The 24,226-nt window shown below is 43.5% G+C and overlaps 1 protein-coding gene across 4 annotated transcripts; it reads left to right on the forward strand.

Moving 5' to 3' along the window:
* The first annotated feature begins 909 nt into the window (after positions 1 to 909).
* ap1b1 (adaptor related protein complex 1 subunit beta 1) lies at positions 910 to 21,653 on the forward strand. 4 transcript variants are annotated; one of them, XM_079269716.1, is made up of 23 exons: positions 910 to 943; positions 2,333 to 2,393; positions 3,152 to 3,257; positions 3,367 to 3,502; positions 3,713 to 3,958; positions 4,150 to 4,340; positions 4,523 to 4,744; positions 4,860 to 4,980; positions 5,070 to 5,165; positions 5,740 to 5,855; positions 6,787 to 6,952; positions 7,909 to 8,007; positions 8,629 to 8,888; positions 9,156 to 9,363; positions 9,556 to 9,576; positions 10,453 to 10,482; positions 10,578 to 10,715; positions 10,800 to 10,945; positions 11,028 to 11,157; positions 15,029 to 15,113; positions 16,022 to 16,108; positions 16,578 to 16,732; positions 20,374 to 21,653. In XM_079269716.1, the coding sequence occupies exons 2-23, from the start codon at positions 2,357 to 2,359 to the stop codon at positions 20,446 to 20,448; spliced, it is 2,871 nt and encodes a 956-aa protein (XP_079125842.1). In that variant the 5' UTR covers positions 910 to 943; positions 2,333 to 2,356; the 3' UTR covers positions 20,449 to 21,653. The 4 variants fall into 4 exon arrangements, with proteins under 4 accessions (XP_079125842.1, XP_079125841.1, XP_079125839.1 ...); XM_079269715.1 differs by having other exon boundaries at positions 916 to 1,015; XM_079269713.1 differs by lacking the exon at positions 910 to 943 and adding an exon at positions 1,149 to 1,236.
* The last annotated feature ends 2,573 nt before the right edge of the window (positions 21,654 to 24,226 follow it).

A 24,226-nucleotide genomic window follows, 5' to 3' on the forward strand; every position in this document is an offset into this window, starting at 1 on the left:
CTAACTTTTTTTGGACTCAAAACAACATTTTTGTTGTTGTAAAAGATGTACTATATTGTGTGTAATCATCCCATTTCTTCAGCTAACTGATATCTGATGATGCGCATATTTTGGAGTCTGAAGTTAAAAAATGTAACAAAATTGAATGCCCTTAGAATATGTGCAAAACGGAAATACTGCCATTCCCTTAAAATGATCATCTCCCAATTTAATCAGAAGATAATGTATTTGTTTTGCTTTTATTTATTGGTTTATTTGAACGGGACAGTGCACATTCATAAAAAACATTTCTGCAAATGTGCCAGTTAGCCAAAAGGCTATTTTTCATCTGTAGTCCCAAACAGACTTTTGACCTACTAACATCACCCAGCGAAAACCAATGCAGTCCTAAAATACATGCTATATTTTTGAAAGTTATAGCGTGTAATGTTGGTGTTGATTCAACTTCATGATCATTTCAGAGGCAGTTTGTGGTGCTGTTGTTTATTGTGTTTCTAATCCGACAACATAAGAAACGCCTCCCATTGTAACAGTGTAGGTGACATACAAGGCATTGAAAAAATATTAGAAACACCTAATTACATAATTCACACTGCATTAGCTATGCATAGAATACACTGGCAACTGATGAGGCTGATACCACTTTATTTACTTCTGTTCTTTCAGTAACTCTTTTATAATGATGTATTCAAATTACAAGTTACAAGTGATTGTACAAGTTACATTTAATATTTCGTCAACTAATCTTTATGTTGTTAACTCTTAGAGGTCAGTGGATACATTAATTAGCCTATAACTTCTTATTAAAGCAAAGAGTTGACCCGCTCCTCTGACTGGAAGCTGACGCTGCTTCTCTCGTTTGCAAACGATATTTAGTGTAAAGACGGAAGTAAATCAAGTGGGAGGAGACGAAGGCCATCACAGCTCGGCTACGCCTGTCGCGGTAAGGTGTTTGTGGAGATTTTCTCTCCAAATTCATCTAATTTTAACTTCCGAAGGCACGTTAATTCGTTCGGTAAGTTTTAAACCAGGCCGACAGATTAAGAGCTTAACTATTCTGGCAAAGGCTTCCTTAAGCCCGTACTTAGAAGGTCATGTCTTAGCTGTGCGAGCTAGAGAAGTGGCCAGGGCGCTTGCTGACACTGACAGGCACACTGCACCGGAGAGCTAGCGGTTCACACCACTTTCATTCATCTAACTACTGCAAAGATGCAGGAATGGGCGAATCAATTATGCGTGAGTAGTTGATCGAATAGCATCGTTAATTGCATAACTATCTGCATCAATTTAACCAACTTAACAGTCACATATTTTAGTTTTTTTCCAGCAGGATTGTACACTCTCGAGCCTGCTAAGCTAACGTTAGCGTCATGCTAGTTTGATGGTATCGAGCTAGCGAACCCATCCTCCTACTTTCCGGCTAAGTGAGCAGTCATAACGTAAAGTCAGCTGACGTTGGTGTGAAGTACTCCTGCTGTTACTCTGAACACTATTCAATAGTATACTGTTAGTTCAGTGACGGTGTGGCATGGCAGCAGTGTTAACGCTTGCGTTAAAGTAACGTCACCGTAATCAGCTAGCTAGCTAGCGTTATAGCGTCTTGTTAGCTCGCTACGTTGTCAGTGGGCTGAATGCGTCGTATCTGGTTAGCTTGTGGCTAACAGCCTGTCTGGTGTTGACAGCTAACGCTACGTGAAGCTAAATGAAGAATGAAACTGGTTAAGTTAACGTCACTAACAGATACGCTTCTGCTGTTCATTGTGACTTTGACTTGGTATATCAAATAAGTTCACATCTCTCTGCTAGCATCACTGTTCCTGCAAGTTTCACGCATTCAACATTGTAATATGAGCTCAGTCGAATTAATGAAGTGCCGTCTGTTTCAATCAGTGTAGGTAACAACCAGAACTACGTACATATTTGCATTGTGGTCAAGTATCATAAACATTATATTTATAACAAAACAATACATGCTGGCTGCAGCAAAAAAACCAAGCCTTGCCTTTTAACTTGAGCACTACTGCTCACATTTCCTTCACATAGATGTGCTGCACCAAGAGTGGAAATCACCAACAGGAAATACTTATAGTTAGTTACACGCTGCTGGCCACATACATGCTGGCCAACAAGTGTCACAGTTTAAGAGGAGATTTAAGTGTCTATTGTTTTCTTCTCTCAGATGGATCACTGCCATTAGTTCAGGAGAAGACAGGAAGTCCTCTTATTTCCCTGTGTTTGCACTTCTAGAGTTTCCTGTTGCACTTGTGATGCTCCAAGTTTCCACTCAGAAAAAGATTCACTGTCGACTCTCTCACCCTCTTATGTTTTGCAGGAGAATCGACAATTTGGATCCAAGATGACGGACTCAAAGTATTTCACCACTACCAAGAAAGGTCTGATAGCTGATTTGTTCATTCACGAAATTAAAGATTTACCGTGTAGTTATATTTTGTTATTGTATTGATACCTAATTGACCCAGCTAGACAATGAAAACAATGTTATCATCACCTTGCTTCGTATCAATGTTATTGCCAAGAACTGAACCGCTCTGGTTATTGTAAATCAGATTGGACATATTGGACATGAGCTAACAGAGATTTAACTGTCCGGCTGTGCCTCCTGTTGTAATTGTGTGGCACTTTTCATGACCCAGAACAGAGCATGTGCCCACTCACAGGGCTCTGGAAATGCAAACCGGTGCTTATGTGCGATAGCGTAGAGACTTCTTGTGTTTGTTAGATTGCTTGAGACATAATAGCAGATTTCTTTCAGAATGTTCTTTTTGCTGCGGGTGGTCAGTGGTTAACATCTTAAAGGGAGTGATTCGGGAGTGATTTGTGGTTTCTGGGAACCTCTAAGTAGGTAGACTTAAATTTAAGCCCAAAAGTGACGGTGTGCTGATGTTTTAGGTTTTATAGTCTACTTCATGCAGAGAGACACCTCAGTAACACAATGATCTGAAATGCATTGATCCACCTAAGCCACTGACAACCAAAACCACCCACCAGTATCAGACACTGCTGGGGATAAAAGGGTCAATGCTGCAGTACTGCAGTTTATTCTTTTTAATTTTAAATTTTATTTTCCAGCGCCTCCATCACAAATGGAGTAAATTATGTGTAGTTTACTTTGTTTCTCTTGTGTGCACAGGGGAGATCTTTGAGCTCAAGGCGGAGCTAAACAGTGATAAGAAAGAGAAGAAGAAGGAGGCTGTGAAGAAGGTCATTGCATCCATGACAGTTGGCAAGGATGTCAGGTGAGCCAGGGAAAATGATGTCCAAAATACCCACACTGAAATAATGCTCTGTAACAAATCACCCTCCATTTTGAATCGGTCGTCACTGAACACCTTGTCCCTCCTTCAGTGCTCTCTTCCCAGATGTTGTGAACTGCATGCAGACGGACAACCTGGAACTGAAAAAGCTGGTCTACCTCTACCTGATGAACTATGCTAAGAGTCAGCCCGACATGGCTATCATGGCTGTTAACACCTTTGTAAAGGTAAAGCCCGATCCATCTTAAATATGTAAACTATATTCAATGATCTACTCATAATTTAAGTGCTGTAATGACATGAAGTGACACATCAATATATGATTTAATTCTGTACAGAATGCTAATGCAAACAACTGTCAGATACATTTTTAAAATGTATTTTAGACGATGTAGTATGATACAGAAATGAATGACCTCTCTGAACCACCACTCTAGGACTGTGAAGACCCTAACCCTCTAATCCGGGCCCTCGCTGTTCGCACAATGGGCTGCATCCGTGTGGACAAGATCACAGAGTACCTCTGTGAGCCACTGAGGAAATGTCTGAAGGATGAAGACCCGTATGTGAGGAAGACGGCCGCTGTGTGTGTAGCGAAGCTCCATGACATCAACGCCCAGTTGGTGGAGGACCAAGGCTTCCTGGACACCCTTAAAGACCTCATCTCTGACTCCAACCCCATGGTACGACTCCCTCAGGCCCCCTACTAGCTGGCTGTTGAGGGTGGGGCTACAGCGCTGCCTTTCAATGATAAGCTCTTTGCTGGATACAAATGTTCAACATGTTGCCAGACTAGTGTTTATATCTTAGTATAGCTGGGGGCGGGCTTTATCTTTCTGTCCCCATTTATCTGTACACTTGTCTTCATCGTTAGGTTGTAGCGAACGCAGTGGCAGCGCTGTCTGAGATAGCAGAGTCTCACCCCAACAGTAATCTACTGGACCTGAACCCTCAGACCATCAACAAGCTGCTGACTGCTTTAAATGAGTGCACAGAGTGGGGACAGATATTCATTCTTGACTGCCTGGCCAATTACACACCTCGTGATGACCGCGAGTCCCAAAGGTGAGAGAGAGAGAGAGCAGCTGTATTTAACATTCTGAACATCGATATATAGCAGCAAAGGACTATTTGTTGTGTAAAGATATAGAGAAGTGATGTCTACCTGAGCAGAGAATCGAGTCGCTCTCCGTAAAAAAATACACCCTGTGTAATATGTTGCTCTCTCCCCCAATACCATCTGCTAGCATCTGTGAGCGTGTGACCCCACGGCTCTCCCACGCCAACTCTGCAGTGGTGTTGTCGGCTGTTAAAGTTTTAATGAAGTTCATGGAGATGCTGCCCAAAGACTTGGACTACTATGGCACCCTGCTTAAGAAGCTCGCCCCTCCACTGGTCACTCTCCTCTCCGCTGAGCCTGAGCTGCAGTATGTGGCTCTCAGAAACATCAACCTCATCGTACAGAGACGGTAAATGTGGGGAGATGTAAGCACGCTACATTTCAGTGGGATTCCCTTTTTACTTAATTGTATGTTTAATTACAGATTGCCACAAATAACAAGATGTTTTTTTACTTCTTTTTAGGCCGGAGATCCTGAAACACGAGATGAAGGTCTTCTTTGTAAAGTACAACGACCCAATCTATGTCAAACTGGAGAAGCTGGACATCATGATTCGTCTAGCCTCTCAAGCCAACATCGCCCAGGTAACGCACACACAGCTGTAATACTTATACTATACTATATATGTCCCTAAATCCTCTGAGTGACATAATGCTCGTCTGTCTCACTGCAGGTCCTGGCTGAGCTGAAGGAGTACGCCACTGAGGTGGACGTGGACTTTGTACGCAAAGCGGTCCGAGCCATTGGCCGCTGTGCCATCAAAGTAGAGGTGTGCGCAGATGACGTCATACTGTCACCAGATGTTTTGTCGGTCAAACCCTTGTCAGCTATGTTGTTCACTAATGAAGCTTTAGTCGTGTATGATTGTTTATATTTACGGGTCCTTGGACTCAATCGGATCATAACACTAAGTTATAAAAGGCCACCAGTCAGGCACAGTTATTGTGTTTCTATAATGAATACAATGAAGCTCTGTCATCATGATAGTGTTCATAAAACAAATTATACTACAGTTTATGAAGGTTTCCACTTTGTACACCATGATATTTTTCTCTCATAATTACAATAAAACATACTTCAAATGAACACATGACTGTTTACTGTTAAAGCCTGAACTGAATGCAGTATTTGAGCCTCAATGTAAATGTTTAAAGTCACTTCTAGTAATATACGTTACAAAATACGTGCATTACTCACTAGATTTGTTGACTAATATATATGTCAAACTACTTTATTATTCCTGCATGTTATATGCACACAATGTTTATACATTATTTTATACCGTTTTTATTTTATTTGCAGGCCTATCATGACATATTTTTCTTTTTCTTTTCATTAATCAGCAATCAGCCGAGCGCTGTGTCAGCACACTGCTGGACCTCATCCAAACCAAAGTTAACTACGTGGTGCAGGAGGCCATTGTGGTAATCAAGGACATCTTTCGCAAGTACCCCAACAAGTAGGTTCCCTCTGAAGCATCAGTGTGGTCATTTGCACATTATCTGTTAACTCTTCACTGTCCAGATTCACTCGTAACAGTTGAGGAATGCAGAGTGTTGAGTCCGCACTTTGCTATTTCTCTTCAAACAGATATACGAGGCACTGATCATCAGTATTTACTCACACACACTGTTATACGCACGCAGACAGTCTTCCTGCTCCACTTCACTGACGCGCCGATTATTTTGTCTTGGTCTTGAAGACAATTGTCACCAGAGTGTTAGTAGAGGACGGCACTGAGAACCCGGCCTTAAAGGCACCGCGTCAAAGACGGTGAGGCAGATTGTGCCGGAGCGTGACTTCTGCTGTGGATCCCACAGAGTGGAGTCATGTGCCAGACAGGAACCTCGCCCACACAGTCAGCGGTAGACCGTCACCGTGGAGTCGTTAGTCTCCAGGGGAGCAGCGTTGGAACGCTTCCAGCTCTGCGTGGCTCAAGCCTTTAGCTGTATGAGTCACTCCCCACTCAAACCTCTGCCTTTTCTATTAACTAGACCTCAACTAAATCGTTCTGCCGAGGCACACCTTGTAATACAAGCATTATGGAAATGAAACTCCTCAACCACATGAATTCATCAACTACTCCAGAAAACATTGGCTGGTTGAGCAGAGGTAAAAGGACAGTGAATACTGGACTGACGTTTGTCCGGCTGCCAGAACACACAACTCCAAAGTAATGCTGACGTTGTTCTTTGTGAGCTGATGTGAAACATGCTGCCATGTTCTCTAAGCTGGGGGCATGTGGTGGCTGTTTATGTCAGTTTTTAATAGATTAATGAAGTTTTACGTAAATGATAGTAATTCGCTCCATGTGATTTGTTTTTTGTTCTCTCCAGATACATTTGCAACATTTGAGTTCATATAGTGTTGTTTTGCGTGACTGTGTCCAGGTATGAGAGCGTTATCGCCACCCTGTGTGAAAACCTGGACTCCCTGGATGAGCCGGAGGCGCGTGCCGCCATGATCTGGATTGTGGGCGAGTATGCCGAGCGCATCGACAACGCTGATGAGTTGCTGGAGAGCTTTTTGGAGGGTTTCCATGATGAAAGCACTCAGGTGGGTTGAGGAGAATTTGGGCACTTTGCGATTTCCAAAATGGGAAGTTAAGTTTTAATGGTCGTGGCACCAATAATTTGCATTCAGTGCTGACAGTAGTTTCTGAAATAATGAAATTCATAATAATGCTGCTGGAAATGGAGGTGACATGCCGTACACACATACACATGCAGTACTAGTACAGAGAACAGGTCATGTTTAAATAACATCACAATGTGTGGTACCGTGAGAGAAATGGAAGAATCCTAAATGAGTTATATAATTAGTTTTACTGAGACTAACGGTGCTTAATACGATTATTGGAATAATGGAACACTTTTCATGCCTCCATGCCGGCGATAGTCGCCCGTGTTTTTGGGTTGTCTGTATGTACGTACATTCTCATGAACGCGATACCTCAGGAACACCTTGAGGGAATTTCTCCAAATGTGGGTCAATCGCATAAAATACATTTTTGGCTGAACTTAAGAATTCACATGCTAATTATGACAATTTAACACAAATATCCCAAAGGATAGAATGATGAGGGGATGACATTTTGCAAAGACATTGCTGTAAACTGCGACTTGACTGGTTTTGTAGAGAAGCAAGCCTTCACTACTGCATTGGAGAGGCTTTTCTGATAGCGAGTCATATCGTGGGTAGAAATAAATGCATCATGCATAAAATGATCCCTTTTGCGGTGTTTGGTTACAGCAGGTTAAGCCAATAATTGGGATAGTTACGGTACTGTTCAGCAGGGTGCGCCGTCCATGGGAAACCTCAGCCCGGAGATTTAAAAAGAGTTTATTTGTTTATTATGTGTCGTGGATCAGCACAGCTCATTGTTAAAAGATCATCGTTAAGCTGCAACTCGACACTAATTTACGGTTTTAGGCTAAATTGTCTACACGCTAGCTTTAATGGTAGTATGTGAGCAGCTGTAACGTACTGTATGTGTTCACCATGTCCTCTAGGTGCAGTTACAGCTGCTGACAGCGATCGTTAAGTTGTTCCTGAAAAAGCCCACCGAGACCCAGGAGCTGGTGCAGCAGGTGTTGAGTCTAGCCACACAGGTGAGCAGCAAAACATACACACACTCTCTGTTGCCTTTATCCTCACCAACTGTCTACGACTCTGATCCTGCTAGACATGTCTTCCTCTAGTTTGTGCAATATCTTCCCATCAGACGTGGCTTCTCCTTTTTGTATCTTTTCCAAAAGTTCTCTTTTACTGAATCATTCACTGGAGTACTGTAATATGGAGCTGAGCCTTGTGCTTCCGTTAGTAAAAGATGTAGAGTATGACACACCTTGTATCTACAGCATTAAACCTCTCTGTACATATGCAAACGGATGTACACAAACACTGCAAACTGCAGTTCACTGGCAGAAAGCAGCAATGGGGAGATGAAAACGGGCCTCATAACTTAAAAGAACCGAATGACAAAATATATTTCTATTCTTTTGAGAGCCTCACATATCATCTGCAGTTGTAAATGGTTTAGTGAATACATAAATGTCGGTCTCTTTTGATTTAGTTGGAACCCTGACGTTCTGTTGATGACTTTGAATCACTGCTCAGTCTCTCATATTGGGGCAGAGACAAAGTAGTGTTTAACATTAAGTATTCATTAAACATTCTCTATGAATAATACTCTTTCATCCCCGTTCCTCCATCTCCCTCTCTTGCTGCAGGACTCTGATAACCCGGACCTCAGGGACCGCGGCTACATCTACTGGCGTCTGCTCTCCACAGACCCCGTGGCTGCCAAGGAGGTGGTTCTGGCGGAGAAGCCCCTGATCTCTGAGGAGACGGATCTGATTGAGCCCACACTGCTGGAGGAGCTCATCTGCCACATTGGTACCCTGGCCTCTGTCTACCACAAGCCTCCCAGTGCTTTTGTTGAGGGCAGCCGTGGTGTTCAGCACAAGAGGCTCCCTGGCAGTGCTGGATCGTGAGTCATGCACTTTTAAAATAAATAAAAAACACTGCATGTAAAGGGGTTTGTTTACTGAAGTGGATCTAGCTTCTTGACTCTATTATGTTTCCCTCAAATCTGCTGAGTAGCACACTTTCTAGCGGTTTTAAGCCATGCAGCTGTGTTCCTTCCTGCCTTTACATACAAGTCATCGCACATACATCTAGTTAGCTAGAAAATGGTAATCAATTGAATTCCATAAAATGTTTCGTTCTATTTTTCTTCTTGTTTTATTTCTCCTAGTGGCGAGAGTGGCGAGAGCCCGGATACAGGTTCTGCTGCTGGAGCTACTGAAGCGCCTCCTGCTGTCATCCCGTCCCAGGGAGACCTCCTCGGAGATCTGCTTAACCTGGACCTGACACCTCCTACCACCACCGGACCACCACCGCCCACCTCCTCTGGCATGCAGATGGGTGCTATGGACCTCCTTGGCGGAGGACTGGACAGCCTGGTAGGTCTTCTGTTTGAGAGAAGCTGTCGGGTTGTTGACGGCTTGAATATCTCAGTTCTTTTCAGTAAAAAAGGCTTTATGTCAATGGGACCTGGTGACGGTAATGTCTTTGTACTTTTCTTCTACCTTCTTGGTGCTTTTTCTTTTGACCCTTGTTTGTTTCCCTTTCTTTGTTCAATGCTGCAACTGCAGATGGGGGATGAGTCTGAGCCGGTAACTACACGGAGGGAAGCGGGCACAACATTTATAAACCATGTCGGGCCATTTTAGAAGATTCTGTTTTACTGTAGTTCTCATGCATCAATCTGATGTTTTCAATCACTCATCATCTTTTATTATTGTGACATCTAAAGTAAGCGTGCTGTTAAATCCTTGAGTCCAACTCTTTTTTTTTTTTTTTTTTTTTTTTTTTTTTTCTTCTTTTTCTTTTTTTTTATTCTCTGTGCTCTGCGTTGTGTTTCAATCAGCCGCCTATTCCCCTGCGGACGGACACTCCTCAGTCACCTCAGCTCCCACATCAGTCCCCATCGCCCCCAGATTACAGCCCCACTGAGGTTGGTCCAGGGGACCAGTAAAGGCCAGCACCAGTCTAGACCCCCCTGTTGTCCCCTGTCGCACCACTGTCGCTGAGTAGTTCTCCCCAGCAGTGCTCTGTGCCTGTTGCATTGTTTGTTTCCCATTCCATGTCAGTGACATTTTAGTAAATCTGGCCGATGTTTCTTGTATATTGTAAGTAGTAAACCTTTGTCACTGTGTGGAATTACTATACATTTTTTGCACCACCAGTCTTGTTCACTGCCCCCCCAACCCCAACCTTTTCATCACCACAATACTCATTTAGTGAGCAGCATTAGAACAAAACCGATTGGATTTCAATAGCCACTCGGCCTGACTTGTGTGGGCATCGAAAGGTCAGTTACATAAAATGAGAATTTCTCCCGTTCTCTTGTCTCCTTCTTCTTCCTGTCGCTTGTAAAAAGTGTTAATCCCATAGCAGTCATTAATCACAGCCTCACACCCTTCCACCGTCGTCCAGAATATTTGCACCAATCGATAACCTGATTGTTCTCTGTGCCTGTTCCCATCCAGCTTGGCGGAGACCTTGGAGGAAATCCTGCTGTGAGTCATTTGTTTGAGATTTTGTCAAACTTTGATTGCCCTGTACAGGGTGAAATTTAATATGTTGGGTTAACGTGTTTCTTCGCAACCCACAGATGGGGGCCGGTTTCGGTGCTGCTCCAGCTGTGATGCCGGCCTCATTCAATGCCCCCGTTGGCGGCGGTCTGGATGACCTGTTTGATCTCGGTGGTGGAGTTGGTTTGCCTATGGGAGCCTACAACCCCCCTAAAACAGTGAGTCTTGATACATAAGGCAAAGAACGATGTGACACCAGTGCTTGGATCCCGAAGAAACTCTCCGATCTTGTCTCTGTTCAGATTTGGCTTCCGGCCATGAAGGCCAAGGGTCTGGAGATAACGGGCGTTTTTGTCCGCCGTGCTGGGGTCATCCAAATGGAGATGACCCTCAATAATAAAGCCATGAGTGTCATGACTGATTTTGCCATCCAGTTTAACAGAAACAGGTAAGACCACCTACTAAGAAATGTGCTGAGATTTCTGTACATTTACACAATTAACCCTTTCCCCTCTTGTGTTCCTCTGAAGCTTTGGTCTCGCTCCGGCTGGTCCCCTTCAGATTCTCACTCCTCTTGGTCCAAACCAGAGTATCGAAGCGGCCCTTCCCCTCAGCACTGTGGGACCTGTCATGAAGATGGAGCCGCTCAACAACCTGCAGGTAAAACCGCCACAATATTCAGTTCCCCTGAAGTTGATGTGACTGCTAGTTTTTGTTTTGGTCAGACTAGAAGCACAGGGTTATGTATGTCAACTGGTTTCATTTATTCAACACTGGCCTTACCAGGACTCTGATGCCTAAAGTTGTTTGTCCTAACATGTCTTCCTACTGGGGCCCCAAGGGCCTCGAACATTGTGACAGCACTTTGTCAATATTTGCATTGGAATGCAAACAGAGTTGGGAGACGAGGCGGAGGTCGACCGATGTGTTTTCTTCAGGGCTGATATGATACAGATGATTAGTAATCAAGGAGACCAATAACTAATATTTGGAGCCGCTGTACATTTGCAGTAAAAATTAAAGTGTTGTTCATGTAGTATAGCGGGTGCCCAAAGTACTAGGGCAGAGTCCTTACTGCAGTGCCTCTATGTCTGGCCCTAAAAATAATCTTTGAAAAAGGAAAGTTGTGTCAAAAGCACAAACTGTCGTTTAAATTCTTTTCAGCATATGTTTAATTAAATTCTGCGAGAGTGAACCTTTCAACATTATCTTTTAAACCTTTTAACGTCATCTTTAATACATGAAGGAGCCAGTGCTCTTGCCATGCTGACGCGTTCTTTGCATGTATTGCAGTCTGCCCTCCCATCCTGCACTCGCAGAGCTTTTCTTTAGTGATCATGAAGCAGATTGTGACTCTGTCATTGTAAGTAGAGATCACAATCTCCACCCTTCAGAGTGAAGACTGACTCAAATGAATGGGTCCGATGCTTGTTAAATCACATTAACGTGTGGGGGTGGGTTGTGGAATATGATGGATGGAATGCGCTGATATGATCGCATGCCATCCATCATGATACGGAATGTCTATCAATGCGCTGGATTTTAATGCCTCCACTCGTTTGGCCTGAGGCGAAATGTTTTTGGGTTGTACGTCCATCCGGTCCATGCTCGTGAACGTGGTATCTCAGGAACGCCTGAAAGGAATTTCTTCAAATTTGGCAAAAACTTTCACTTGAGAATAAACTGATTACAATGTGAGGTCAAAGGTCACTGTGACCTCACTAAACACGCTTTTTTCCCACAACTCAAGAATTTGTTTGCTAATTGTGACAATTTTACACAAAGTCTTATGGAATGACTAAGTGATGACATTTTGGACAGAAGTGGATGTGGGCTGTAACATAGGTGGTTGGCAGAGGCCACTAGGCCACTATAACCACTAGGTGGTAACTCTAATAATCCGGTCATGGGTCATATCTATCACCTGCGTCCAGGCGCAGTCTCATTCCCTCTTCTCGTAGTTCTCGTGCTCCTACAAAAAAAACAAAAAAAACTATTCTGATTATCGTAAAAATGCTGAATGTCAGTAAAACCAATAGTCAGTTAACCTCTAAATTTTTTTTTTTAAATTAAATGAATACCTTGCTTTGCTCAGTGTGTCAGATTCCTAATTACAGTTGGCATAATTTCAACTTCTTCATCATTTCTCTTTATATTTCTTAAGTTTACAAAACTAAAACATCAAAATGCTTCATGGTTGAGCTATTCATGGACCTGACTATCTCTTTTGAACATATGACCATGTGTCTTAAGTGATTAGTAATGTCCTCACTGTTGTTCAGCTATATGGTTGAATTCCGCTGTTGTGAATAAAACCGAATTAAAACAAGAAACAACCATCAGAACGGTTGTGGATTAGTAGAAAGAGCGTGAGAGGCGGGCTTGTGTTTGAGCAGCCGCGGTTCTTTTAACCGAGCAGAATTGAGGACGGCCGCTGTGTGCAGCTGGAGAGGGAAGATAAGGGGGATGGTGGGGGGTCATTATGGCTCCTTTGTTCTCCTGGCGTCAGTCTCACCTTTCCACTCTGCTGCCTACGGGCCCGACTTTGATGGGCACTGATGGGTAACATCTTTAGATATTTTATTTTTGAGAGGGTTTGTCTTGATGGAAGATACTTTTCCAGAAGTTCTTTAGTCACTTTGGCTGCAAGTTTTGTGGCAGTTCTTCCCCTCTGCAATGACACAGCAGTTACATTTACAGACATCAGAGTGGTGACTTCATCAGGTCTGCTGGACATTTACAGGCTTATTCAGTAGTAAAGAAATGGTACAGGGGTTCCCAAAATGGGTGAATGACTTCTTTGCTGTCGTACCAAAGCAGTAGACTGTCAACGTACGTACAATAAATACAGTGAACGTACAATGTCATCGATTGAGAAGTCGATCGATGACACCTGCTGAGCTGACGCAGACAGATAATCAGTTTAGTACATTGTGACGTTAACAGCTCTACACCTTGTCCCTCTTAAATAATAATAATCTAAATAATCACGATACATGCTAAATAACAATATTTTCTTAATATATGTTTAAATACATTTTTTTTAAAGACTTTTACATACATACATAATTGAACGTCCGTTGCATGAAAGCCAAACGGGTTCACACAATGCTGATGTTTCTCTGGCGACATTACTGCTTAAAAACTCCAGAGAACTGTTCTCAGAACGAGTTGTTTATTAACTCGACAACAGCGTCACTACATCAGCAGTTCACAAAGTGCTGTCGACCGACATTGCACTCTTACTAACAACGTAGCTGCTTATTCTAGCTCTCTGATTGGTTGCTCGGTATGTAGGTCTACCTGTACTGCCCAATACCATAATGGGCAGGAATGAGGGAGAGACTATAGCGGCAGCAGCAGCTCAGAGTATGACAGAAGAGAAGTGCCTGGAGTGAATGCTCCAGAAAAACAATAAACTGCGTTCAGTGGAGGATTTAAATCCAAAATAGATCGACGAGAGAGATGAGCTCATCTGAAGTCATAAGCATGTCGACAGTGCTTGTCAAATTCATATTCAAATGATACTATTTTTAATTACTCTCTCAAACAGACAAAAGTTCTGCACGACTGCTTTGAACATGTCGATCGCAATTTTCCGCAGCAAATTCAAATAGCTTGTTTTTACCGTCAAGACAAAATAAACAGACGCGTATTAAAAAATGAGATGCTCATACCAAATCATTTTTACTTTTTTTTTTTTTTGTATTGAGTGCATAAAACATCTTTGTGTTAAACGACAGCCCAAACATAATTTACGGCTCTATTTTTATATAATATGCTGGCTTAAACATAGCTCATAATAAAGTGCTTTTAGTTTCCAAATGTACAGAAGTAAGCTTTGAATTGTTTGAGTGTTCCTGTCAGTCCTGCATTGCAACCAGGAATAAGATGCTCATTCTTCAGCGCTCGTCTGGCCCAATTCACTGTCCCCCCCCCCCCCCCCCCCCCCCCCCCCCATCCTCTCGTGAAGCACTTTCTGAAGGCTGTCTGTAGAAATAGTTATTTTTGAAATATTTAACTTGTAGGTGATCAGCACATCTGGGTGATGCTGTCAAATGTGCTTTTGCATGACTGACTCGCATGCTTGTTGTGCTGACCTCAGCATACGTTGCGTACGTTTTCAGGTGGAACTTTCCGCTTGTGAACTTTGTCTCCACATTACATGCATCGATCTACAGACTTTATTCTGAGCGCTGCTTGACGGCTCGGTACAAATACACGAACCGTTACACCCCTGTTAGCTTGTAAGTAGTGTTTGCTGATATATTTCGGCAAATAAAAGCCTCATGCTATCTGTGAGACACAGTATGATGGGAGGCCAGTGCAGAACACTGATGGTGTAGTATTGGCTGTGTGTGAGAGTGAGATTCCCAGAGGACTGCAGCCCTCTTGTTCAGTAAACAGCACACATACACCAGCAATGTCCATCTCTGAAGGGTACTTGAAAACAAATTACCCATGTACTGCTTCTTGTTCCCTCGCCTGTCGTCCTCCTCTACCTCCTCCTTGGATGTAATCACTCTCGCAGGTGGCTGTTAAGAACAACATTGACGTATTCTACTTCAGCTGCCAGTACCCCATCAGCATGCTGTTTGTGGAGGACGGGAAGATGGGTGAGTGTGTCTCAGCTAAATGTCTTCACACAAAAGCCTCAAATCCCTGCTGACGTCAGCGTATGTCAGTCATTCAGTGAGAGCGTGTGCACGCACTCGCCTCTCTGAGCGGCACAGTATCCATCCTGATATAGGTAATTTCATATCTCTAACTATATAAATCACGATCTAGCATATTTTATTGTAATTAAAATGAATTAATTAATAAATAGTTGATATGAAATAGCCACATGGTAAAGCCTGTTTTTGTATAATGTATGTGAACGAAATGAAAAGAGTATTTTCTCATTTTAATAAGAACTTTACTGCAAAATGAACTTCACAGTTAATTACAGAGACAAAATGCATAAGTACCGGCATCATCTACATTTAACTAATCAAAGGGGACAGAACATGTAACGTGAATCATAAAAGGCTGATAAATGCCTTACACCATGGCCGACATTAAAGCCCATAATAATTGACAAGTACACATCTTAGTCTGAATCAACTGCATGTAAACCGTAACCTCACTGACGATATCATTGGTTATAATAAGTAAATAATTAATTTGTTGGTGTTCCAGACTCAGTTTTTATATTTGGTGTCACTGCGATGTAACGGTAATGGACTTGTAGTGTGACGGTGTCGATACATACATTTAGTTATTATCCGTGTTCTCCGGTTCATCCGGTAACAGTTTGTCATAAAACAGAGATAATGTTCCAACATAAGCGGCCACAAACAAAACACTGTTAATGTATTTCTGTGCAACAGTATAGTTTGCGTGTGACAAACTTTGGAGAAGATAGTTTTCTCACTCATTCGACATTTTTGTGTGTACATTTACATCAAACCTCTAATTGTGCACATTTCAGTGTGTGCTCTGTCCTTGGACTCATCCGGTGATTGTGTCTCCTTGTCCGCAGAGCGACAGGTGTTCCTCGCCACATGGAAAGACATTCCTAATGACAACGAGGCCCAGTTTCAGATCAAAGACTGCCATCTCAACTCAGGTGAGAACGATGGACGGAGAACAGAGAGGGCACCACAGGGCGGCCATATCCTGCTGCTCCTCTGTGTGTTGAAATAGCCTGACATAGTCTCCCATTTACGGGCGATAATTTAGTTTTACACAAGCGTGAGAGCAGCTGAACTGGAAAAATAATTCCTAATGACGGCTTAATGGAGATTATATTTCTTCTTCATGAACATAGAGAGAGGGTTTCACGTCCTACTGGGAAGCAGCAGTGAGACAGAGGCTGAGGAGAAAAGTTGATTTTGAATTGGTGACTGTATCTTTGCCACGGGGATAGCCCGGGGTGATGACGAAATGCTGCATCGTGTGTAACATTTCATGATTGTTTGATGACTGAAACTGAACACGACAAAATGAGCGTTCAGATAGTTAAAACGGTGTAAGTACAGAAACGATTAACATTTTTACTGCACTGTGCTAATTTCTGATTATGTTCCTACAAACAGATGCAGCGTCCAACAAACTGCAGAGTAGCAACATATTCACCATAGCCAAGCGTACAGTGGAGGGTCAGGACATGCTGTATCAGTCCATGAAGCTCACCAATGGCATCTGGGTGCTGGCTGAGCTGAGGGTGCAGACAGGAAACTCAAACTACACGGTGAGCACTGGTCCACTTGTGTTGGCTGAAGTCATATCACTGTTGTGCTCTTGCTGCTGTCTTTTACTTTTTACCACCAAAAGAAATGGCTGGCGAGAGACGACCGTTGGTGTTTTATTACATTTTAAAAACCTACAGTATCTTTTGCCAACTACTGTCATAAATGTCAGGATTATAAAAAGGCCAGATTTAACATGGCAACATACTTTATGTTGTATGTATTTACAATGTGTTGACATTATTATACCTGCAGCATAATCAGGAACAACTTTATTTTGAGTAAAATGCCCACATTGATCAAAATGAGACGGTTTATAGTTATTTCATCAAACCATGACTAAGAGGTTCATCTGTAGACACCAAACCATCCACCCACTACTGCAATACCTTTGATCCAGAATGTCTTCACTCATCAGCCAGACATGCAGTGTAGGAACTTCCATCCTGCACTTCAGCACAAATCAGAGCCTCAATAGCTGAATGAAGTCAGTATGACGGAGTTTACAAAGTCCTGTCATCACTGCTCGTCACGGATGGAGACTGCTGACGCAGCAGAGACGTGACGGAGACTCGTGTGCAGTGATGAGCGGCGGGGAGAGAGCTGGTTGATTGTGCGGTGCTAGTATTTGTGACTCTGCTGTGTGTGTGTGTGTGTGTGTGTGTGTGTGTGTGTGTGTGTGTGTGTGTATTTCTTTGTGTTGTTGCGCGTCTCTGCTTAGTCAGCGTGACGCGGCCTCCGCTCTCGATGGATTGTTTGGTTTAGACATTCTGCACGACTACCGTCTAGAACCGTGGCCTTGATGCGACTCCTCTCAGCTCATCACTCAGTCTGCTTCCACTTCATGTTTTTATTTATAGGTGTGGCACTCCCTGTTCTCTTTGTTTTCTCCAGTCTAGACGAGTCAGTTTATTCAGTCACCCAGCTCTCATTAAATCTCCTCCAGGTTATGATATCTGTTCACACCTTCTGATGTTGGTACGTCACTGTGTAGCCTAACCTCGTATATGAGACGTTGAGATATATGACTTTGGGAGTATTTCCTTGAGATTCATCAGCTGAAGTGAAAGTACATTTTTACTAAATTATTTGTAGAGCATTTGCTTCTTTTCTGCTGGAGGCGGTGTGCATCTTTCATTTTCTTTGTTGCTTCTTTTTTCTGATTTCTACATTAAGTGTAAATAGATGCTCAGCAGGGCAGGAAAGGCCCCTTACCTTTTCAGGATGGGTCATAAATTGTTAAGTGAAGAGAAGACCAGACTTTGAAGTTCCTCGTGCTGCATGTACAGTGTGTTTTCTGACGCTCGTCCCTCGTTCTCTGGCTGCTGCACGGTCCCTGTGCTCTCTTGGCACATTAAATGCCAAGCTGCTTAATGAAGCCTTTTCTCAGCAGCTATTTTTAGACCGGAAGAAGCAAAGCCCCACTGCTGCCTTGTTTTCTTCTGGTTTTTATTTATTGTGCTTCTGTAGACGAGACATAAAAAGAATTGTAATTTGTTCAGAGTTAAAACGTACAGTATCCTTTGATTCAGCTCACCCGTGTGGCTCTCAAGCTTCCTCAGCACCACGAGCGACCTCGTTCAGTCGATCGGTAGCGCGCTGCTAAATTATTGATCATAGCAGCTTTAAGTTTCCACAGTTGAGTGTCAGCAGCTCTCGAATTCCCTGTGACTGACTTCCATCGGCGCTCATGTATACTTCATAGTTTTTATTGTGACGCCATCGTATCGTTTTGACGTGACGCACGGTCTCCTGTCCCCATGGCAACTATGTGACCGCTGATGTCTCTTTCCACCTCTTGAGCCGTCAAAGTCGGCTTCAACACAGAAATGGACACCAGAGTGGCGCCCTACACACAAACATAGTCTCCTAACCGTCTACATAAGCAGAGAATTAGTGTTTGTTTAACACCAGGAACACTCATACTATGAGATTATATATGTCTTCATTACACCGTGTACACATTGAGGGATTACACCGTCCTCCATTATCAGTTTGTTCCTTTCTTGCCTGTGAACTGCTAATATGATTCTAATATTTATTTTCGCAGTAAGATGAACTCATGAGTGCGCAGAGTTTCTGACTCTAAATAGCAGTTTCTACTCAGCGGCTAGAGCATCCGCATCTCCTCACATCTCTTACCCCACGCTGACAGGAGAGCCCGGCCTAAATGTTACCAGCAGCTGCATGCATTAGTAAAGAGCCCCGATTGTGCGAAGGCAACACTTAAGGAGCTGTGCAGCACCACTGCTTTATTCCACTGCAGCTCTGTGCTATCCAACACACACACACACGCACTCACAGTAGATCCTGGTGTCCATTGAGTCTGGGCCTGCTGTAGACCTGTTGTCAGTCACTCACCAGAGCTCAGATAGTACTCATAATAGTGTCTCAAAGGAAAAACGTGTAGTGAAGTATGAGGGCTTAAAAACAGGTCTTGTTTTTTTTTTTTTTTTAGCACTTCCTTGAATTGTGATGAGGTCGTGCTGAAGAGGGATTACTGAACATATTACGTGGGAAAATGCCATTAAATCCTGGCATTGATCTGGTTGGAGTCCAGCTGAACACCTTTGTTGCATGTAGTTCCTCATCTTTCCGTTGGCTAGTAAAGGACAGACAGTCCCTAACAATACTGTTATCACTCAGACAGACAGGCAGATTTCTAAAGGTTAGAAGTATTCTTGTGTTGTTTCTGCTCTTTCTGCGTTGTAAACCAGTCGTAGCGGTTCTGCACTTTCTATCTTTAGCAAACTTGCACTTTGATCCCCCCCAGACTACTTTCCACTGGAACAAATGTGATTCTAAGAAATGACAGTGATGAAAGCTGAAAGAACAGTGAGTAAGAGGCCGAGCTGCTCTCTGTGTGTGTGTGTGTCCCTCTCTTTGTGTCTTTGTCTCTCTGCCTGTGTGTGTGTGTGTGTGTGTGTGTGAGGGCTAGATGAATGCTGCACAGCAATGTGGGTGATTAAAGGCTCCATTTGTCCTAGGAGAAAGCACAGCTGGTTTTCATTATGCAGCAATTAATTAGAGAAACATTTTTAAATATTCAGAATCACTGTCTCCTGTATGTAATAATAAGTGCCACGCCAATCTGTCCTCATAATTATTCCAAAGCTCCAGCTGTCTTGTGTTTCTGGATCTGATGAAATATCATCTGCAGTGTGATTGTTGAATGGGGGGGGGGAAGACTATCAAATCCTAAACCTGCTCCCAGCTGAGACCAACATCAAAGAGTGGAGAGGCTGCCTCTCTTCTCTCTCCTGTGTTTGTCTGGGAGTAAAAGAGGTTGATTTCATGGATCGATTCCTCTTAGAAGAGGTGATTTAAGTCTTATATCTTTGAATCAGTATATCAGTGCGCTTCAATTCAGCTTTTATTTTATTTTTCAGATGAACGTCGCACAGATCATGGAACCCTGTTTTGTGATAAACGTTCGCTCACTGATCGTGTAGTTAAATGGAAGGATTAAGAAGGGTTTCAATAAAGATGTTTTTACCTGAAAAATAATATTGTGTCTTGTCCTGGATGCAACTTGCGTACTGAATGTCAAACAGTGAATATTTATAAAACCTGCGTCTTTACAAACCTTTTCATTTTAACAGTAAAGTCATGTTCAACCCTGTCCATCTCTTGTGTCTCTCAGATCTCCCTGAAGTGCAGAGCTCCAGAGGTTTCCCAGTGTGTGTTCCAGAACTACGAGGCGGTGCTGAAGAACTGAAAGCCTCTCCACATCGACCCGGCCGCCGCCCTCACAGACTCCTGGCACCTTCTCTCGCTCTCCCTCTCCTCACCCAAGGACCATATTGTTGCAACCTAATGCAGTGCAAGTGCCACTCCCTGCTGCGTTGGCGCTCATCGCTGGTTGTGTTTCTTTCCTAAGACTGCAGAAAGTCCTGGTTCATTATCCTGGTTTTCCATATCCTGTCCCCTTTCTCTGTTTCTGATACAAAAAGATTCAGTTTCAGGATATTATCGTATATATTTTCTGAATGATCACTTTCACATTGTCTGTCCACTCTGTGATGGCCGGTATTCTTTCGGGGATAGACTGCTGTATTCCCGTGACTGTTTGTTTTTTGTTTTTTTTCCTGCGTGAGGCTTTTTAATCATTATCAAGCCCCACTTCTCTTCAAATTGGAGTCTATTCTTAGTGTCTGCAATCAGCAGGTGAATCACTGTCAATCATCACTGTCTGCATATTTATTTAGGATACTTTCAAGTAAAAAAGGCTTTAACTTTCCTTCCCCTGTGTCAAGTGGCTGTTTGGGCCGTAGAAAAGACTCATAGATACTTACAAAACTACATTATTGTCGTCTTTGTCATTTCCTAGTTTTCTTAAGCAGTTTGTTGGTGTGCCGCTCTTTAATTTTTCCATCAACATCTGGACGTTTTAGAGACGAGCAGCAGTCCTCCACTGCCTGCGCTCTTCATTAGGCATTCCATGGTTTGATTTGTGTGTGTGTATGTTTAGACTTGTGTTCATGTGGCACGCTGAGAGAGAGCCTCAGGTGTTGATTTGCCCCCCCCCCCCCCTCTCGAAGCCTCTCCAGTACCATGGCCACCTGAGATGAAGGCTCATGTGAGATAACTCTAAACATTCGATGCTATGGTTTGTAACACTTCTGAGTGATAAGTAGACATGTAGGTAGCACACTGTCTACAGCCAGTGTCCCTGTTCTACCTGCAGACTTGACCAGATTAATTGGCTTCTTTTTCCCCAGTCATTACACAGAAGCCCTTTTTATCGGCTCTACAGGATTCATGCGCCCACGCTAACAGCTTGTTAAGATTACAACAGAGGTGGCTGTGTATCCTGAGCGTGTCTTTGTGTGTGTGTGGTGGTGACGGCTGATTAATTTACAATGCTGTAAAAAAAGAACCTGATGTTTAATCATATTTTGATTGACATGATTTTGTTCATTGTGTACATCAAAAATAACTATTAAAAATCTTGATAAATTCACATAAGTCTTCAGTGTTTGACAGTATGAATAAAATGCAGTGCAAGGACAATTTCCTTTTTATGGTGCAGTCTGCCGGTGCCAAAGTCCCAGTGTCACAGGATGCAGAATGTTACCTCAGTTTAATTTGCTTGGTAAAGTCCACATTCCCAAAGTCCCTGGAAGCCAGCTTGCATTGTTTTCTCTCATACTGCTTTATAATCATTTATGACCTTTGAGGCATCTGCTCTCATGGGCTGCGCAGCTTCTGCTCCAGCGTTACACAATTGGCAGCCCTCACAGCGTTGCATACAAAGTCTCTGTGTTGTTCAACCTTGAGTCGTGAGTGAAGTCTGAGGTTTATCCACAGCCGGGTGCACCTTTTTAAAGGTGGAGCAGCTCCTCTGGAGCGTTGACGGGGTTTTTAAGGCCCGAGCTGCTCGGGGAAAGCTTAACTTGTTTCTAACTGCATCACCTAAAGTGAACACGAACACCTCTCGACTCAGATCTGTTCCTCTGTCAACACTAAAGGTCAGCTGCTCTAACCAGAGAGGAGTCGGTAGTCCAAAGCGGTGACTAGTCTGTTCTACGAATGAATGATCTATAATATCGATCCTATGTGATGAGTGCATGCCAGTAGGGGGCACCACTGCATTGCTTTCGGGTGTAAAGGCTCAGTTTGTATGAAGGGACTATTATAGACTTACAAAGAGTTTATACATTTCACTAATTGCTGTATTAATAGTTAGTCATTCACCAACGTTTTACAGATAACTTCTTATCTAATCCAAACAACTTCTGGGCTGCCAGGTTGTGAAACACTTTTTTTCGGCTGGTGTTTATCCTCCTGCAGCAGGACACTCACTTTGATTTAGATGGTTCTTTAATTCATCAGGGAGGAGACAATTTACAGCATTTAAAACCGCATTATTACCAAACGCAAAGAATAAACTCCAGGTCTGGATTAACCTTCTATAGGGTCGTGGGGCAAAACCCCCTGTGGGCCCCTTTTAGCCACCCGGCCCCTAATTAATTTGCTCTATTCTTGGAAACCAAACCGTGTCTTACCTGTCCTCATGCCTACTTTGTGCTAACATGAGTAAACACGAATTTGTTTAGAAATATGAACCATGTACACTTAAAATCAATGGAGATGATGAAATAACTGTTTTGAGCATGTTTGACCCATCCACCACCCCTCCCATCCGTCCCGTCTCACACATACTCTGTCAGTTTCTCATGCGCGTCGCATTCAGATGTAAAAGAGTGCCTCCTTGCTTCCGTGTCAGACACCGAGGAGCAACGACCAAGCTGCGGTATTTGACGCATTGGAAGTGAGAACGGGTTGGTTTTGACACAGCCCCTCCACAGCACAGGGACTTATCGCCTCAAGAGCCTTTTGGCGGCAAGTAATTGCAATTGAACTGCCACTTGCCCCATTTGTGGGCTTTTAGGGCCCCTGAGGGACAATTAATCGCTTTGTCTGATTGGAAATCCAGCCTTGATAAACACATAGTCCCAAGCATCCGAAACCCTTTGTAAACTGTTTCTTATATAGTGCCGCATTGGAAACCACCGGCCGAGGTTACAAGCTCATGTCCGGTTATTCTGAGGGGCCATAAACGGTATAATGTTTATTCCTCTCACTTGTCACTGAGTTGATTTGTGCTGCCGCCATCCAGCAGTGATTGATGGACACTTATAAGTCGTGTCACTCGGAGATATGATGTGCAGTCTTGCGCCACTCCTCCATGACCCTCACATTGAGGTGATGTACAGTGGACGTCCTACTCCTTTGCCATTATTTTGTAGCGTATGGGAGCTCGAAGCTTTGACACGCTTTGCGCATGACATAATCCTATTGGATGAGCGGGGCAAGGGAATCTTGCAAATGAGGGGCAGAGAGAGAGAACAGTCTTCACCAGCTCATGTCTCTCCAACGGCACACACACACACACACACACACACACACACACACACACACACACACACACACACACACACACACACACACACACACACACACACACACACACACACACACACACACACACACACACACACACACACCCAGTGCTCGTTAATAGGCTTCAGATGCCTTTACCGAAAACGCACGTCTGCAGGCTGGGTGGATTGCCTCTTCGCATGTGAATCACGCAGATGTGAATCTATCTTTCTGTGTCCGACTACAAAGAAGATTATGGGGTTGTGTGTGATTCCAGAACACGTGGGGAGCTTATTTGCCAGGCTGGCGGCGATGCGCCCGTCCTCCCTGTGATGGAGGAGCGCGGCGGTGGTGCATCGGTGGAAATGAGTGAGAGGTGCAGAGGAGATAATCAATGAAGACACAGAGGGCTCCCGTGCGTTTGGGCAAGGTCAGAGTCTAGCCTGGATGAGAGCATGTCCATGCGGGGACAACAAGGACGGAGTTTTACGCTTCTTCACGGGAGAAGAGGTCGCCTGGGGATGTCCCCTGCAAACCAAGAGTTTTTCCTCTCCGTGTTGGATTGCCGAGGCAGCACAAATCCCTCCATCTGCGTGATCACGGTTGAGCTT

The sequence above is a fragment of the Melanostigma gelatinosum genome (assembly GCF_949748355.1).
Source record: "Melanostigma gelatinosum genome assembly, chromosome: 6".
Taxonomy (NCBI): domain Eukaryota; kingdom Metazoa; phylum Chordata; class Actinopteri; order Perciformes; family Zoarcidae; genus Melanostigma; species Melanostigma gelatinosum.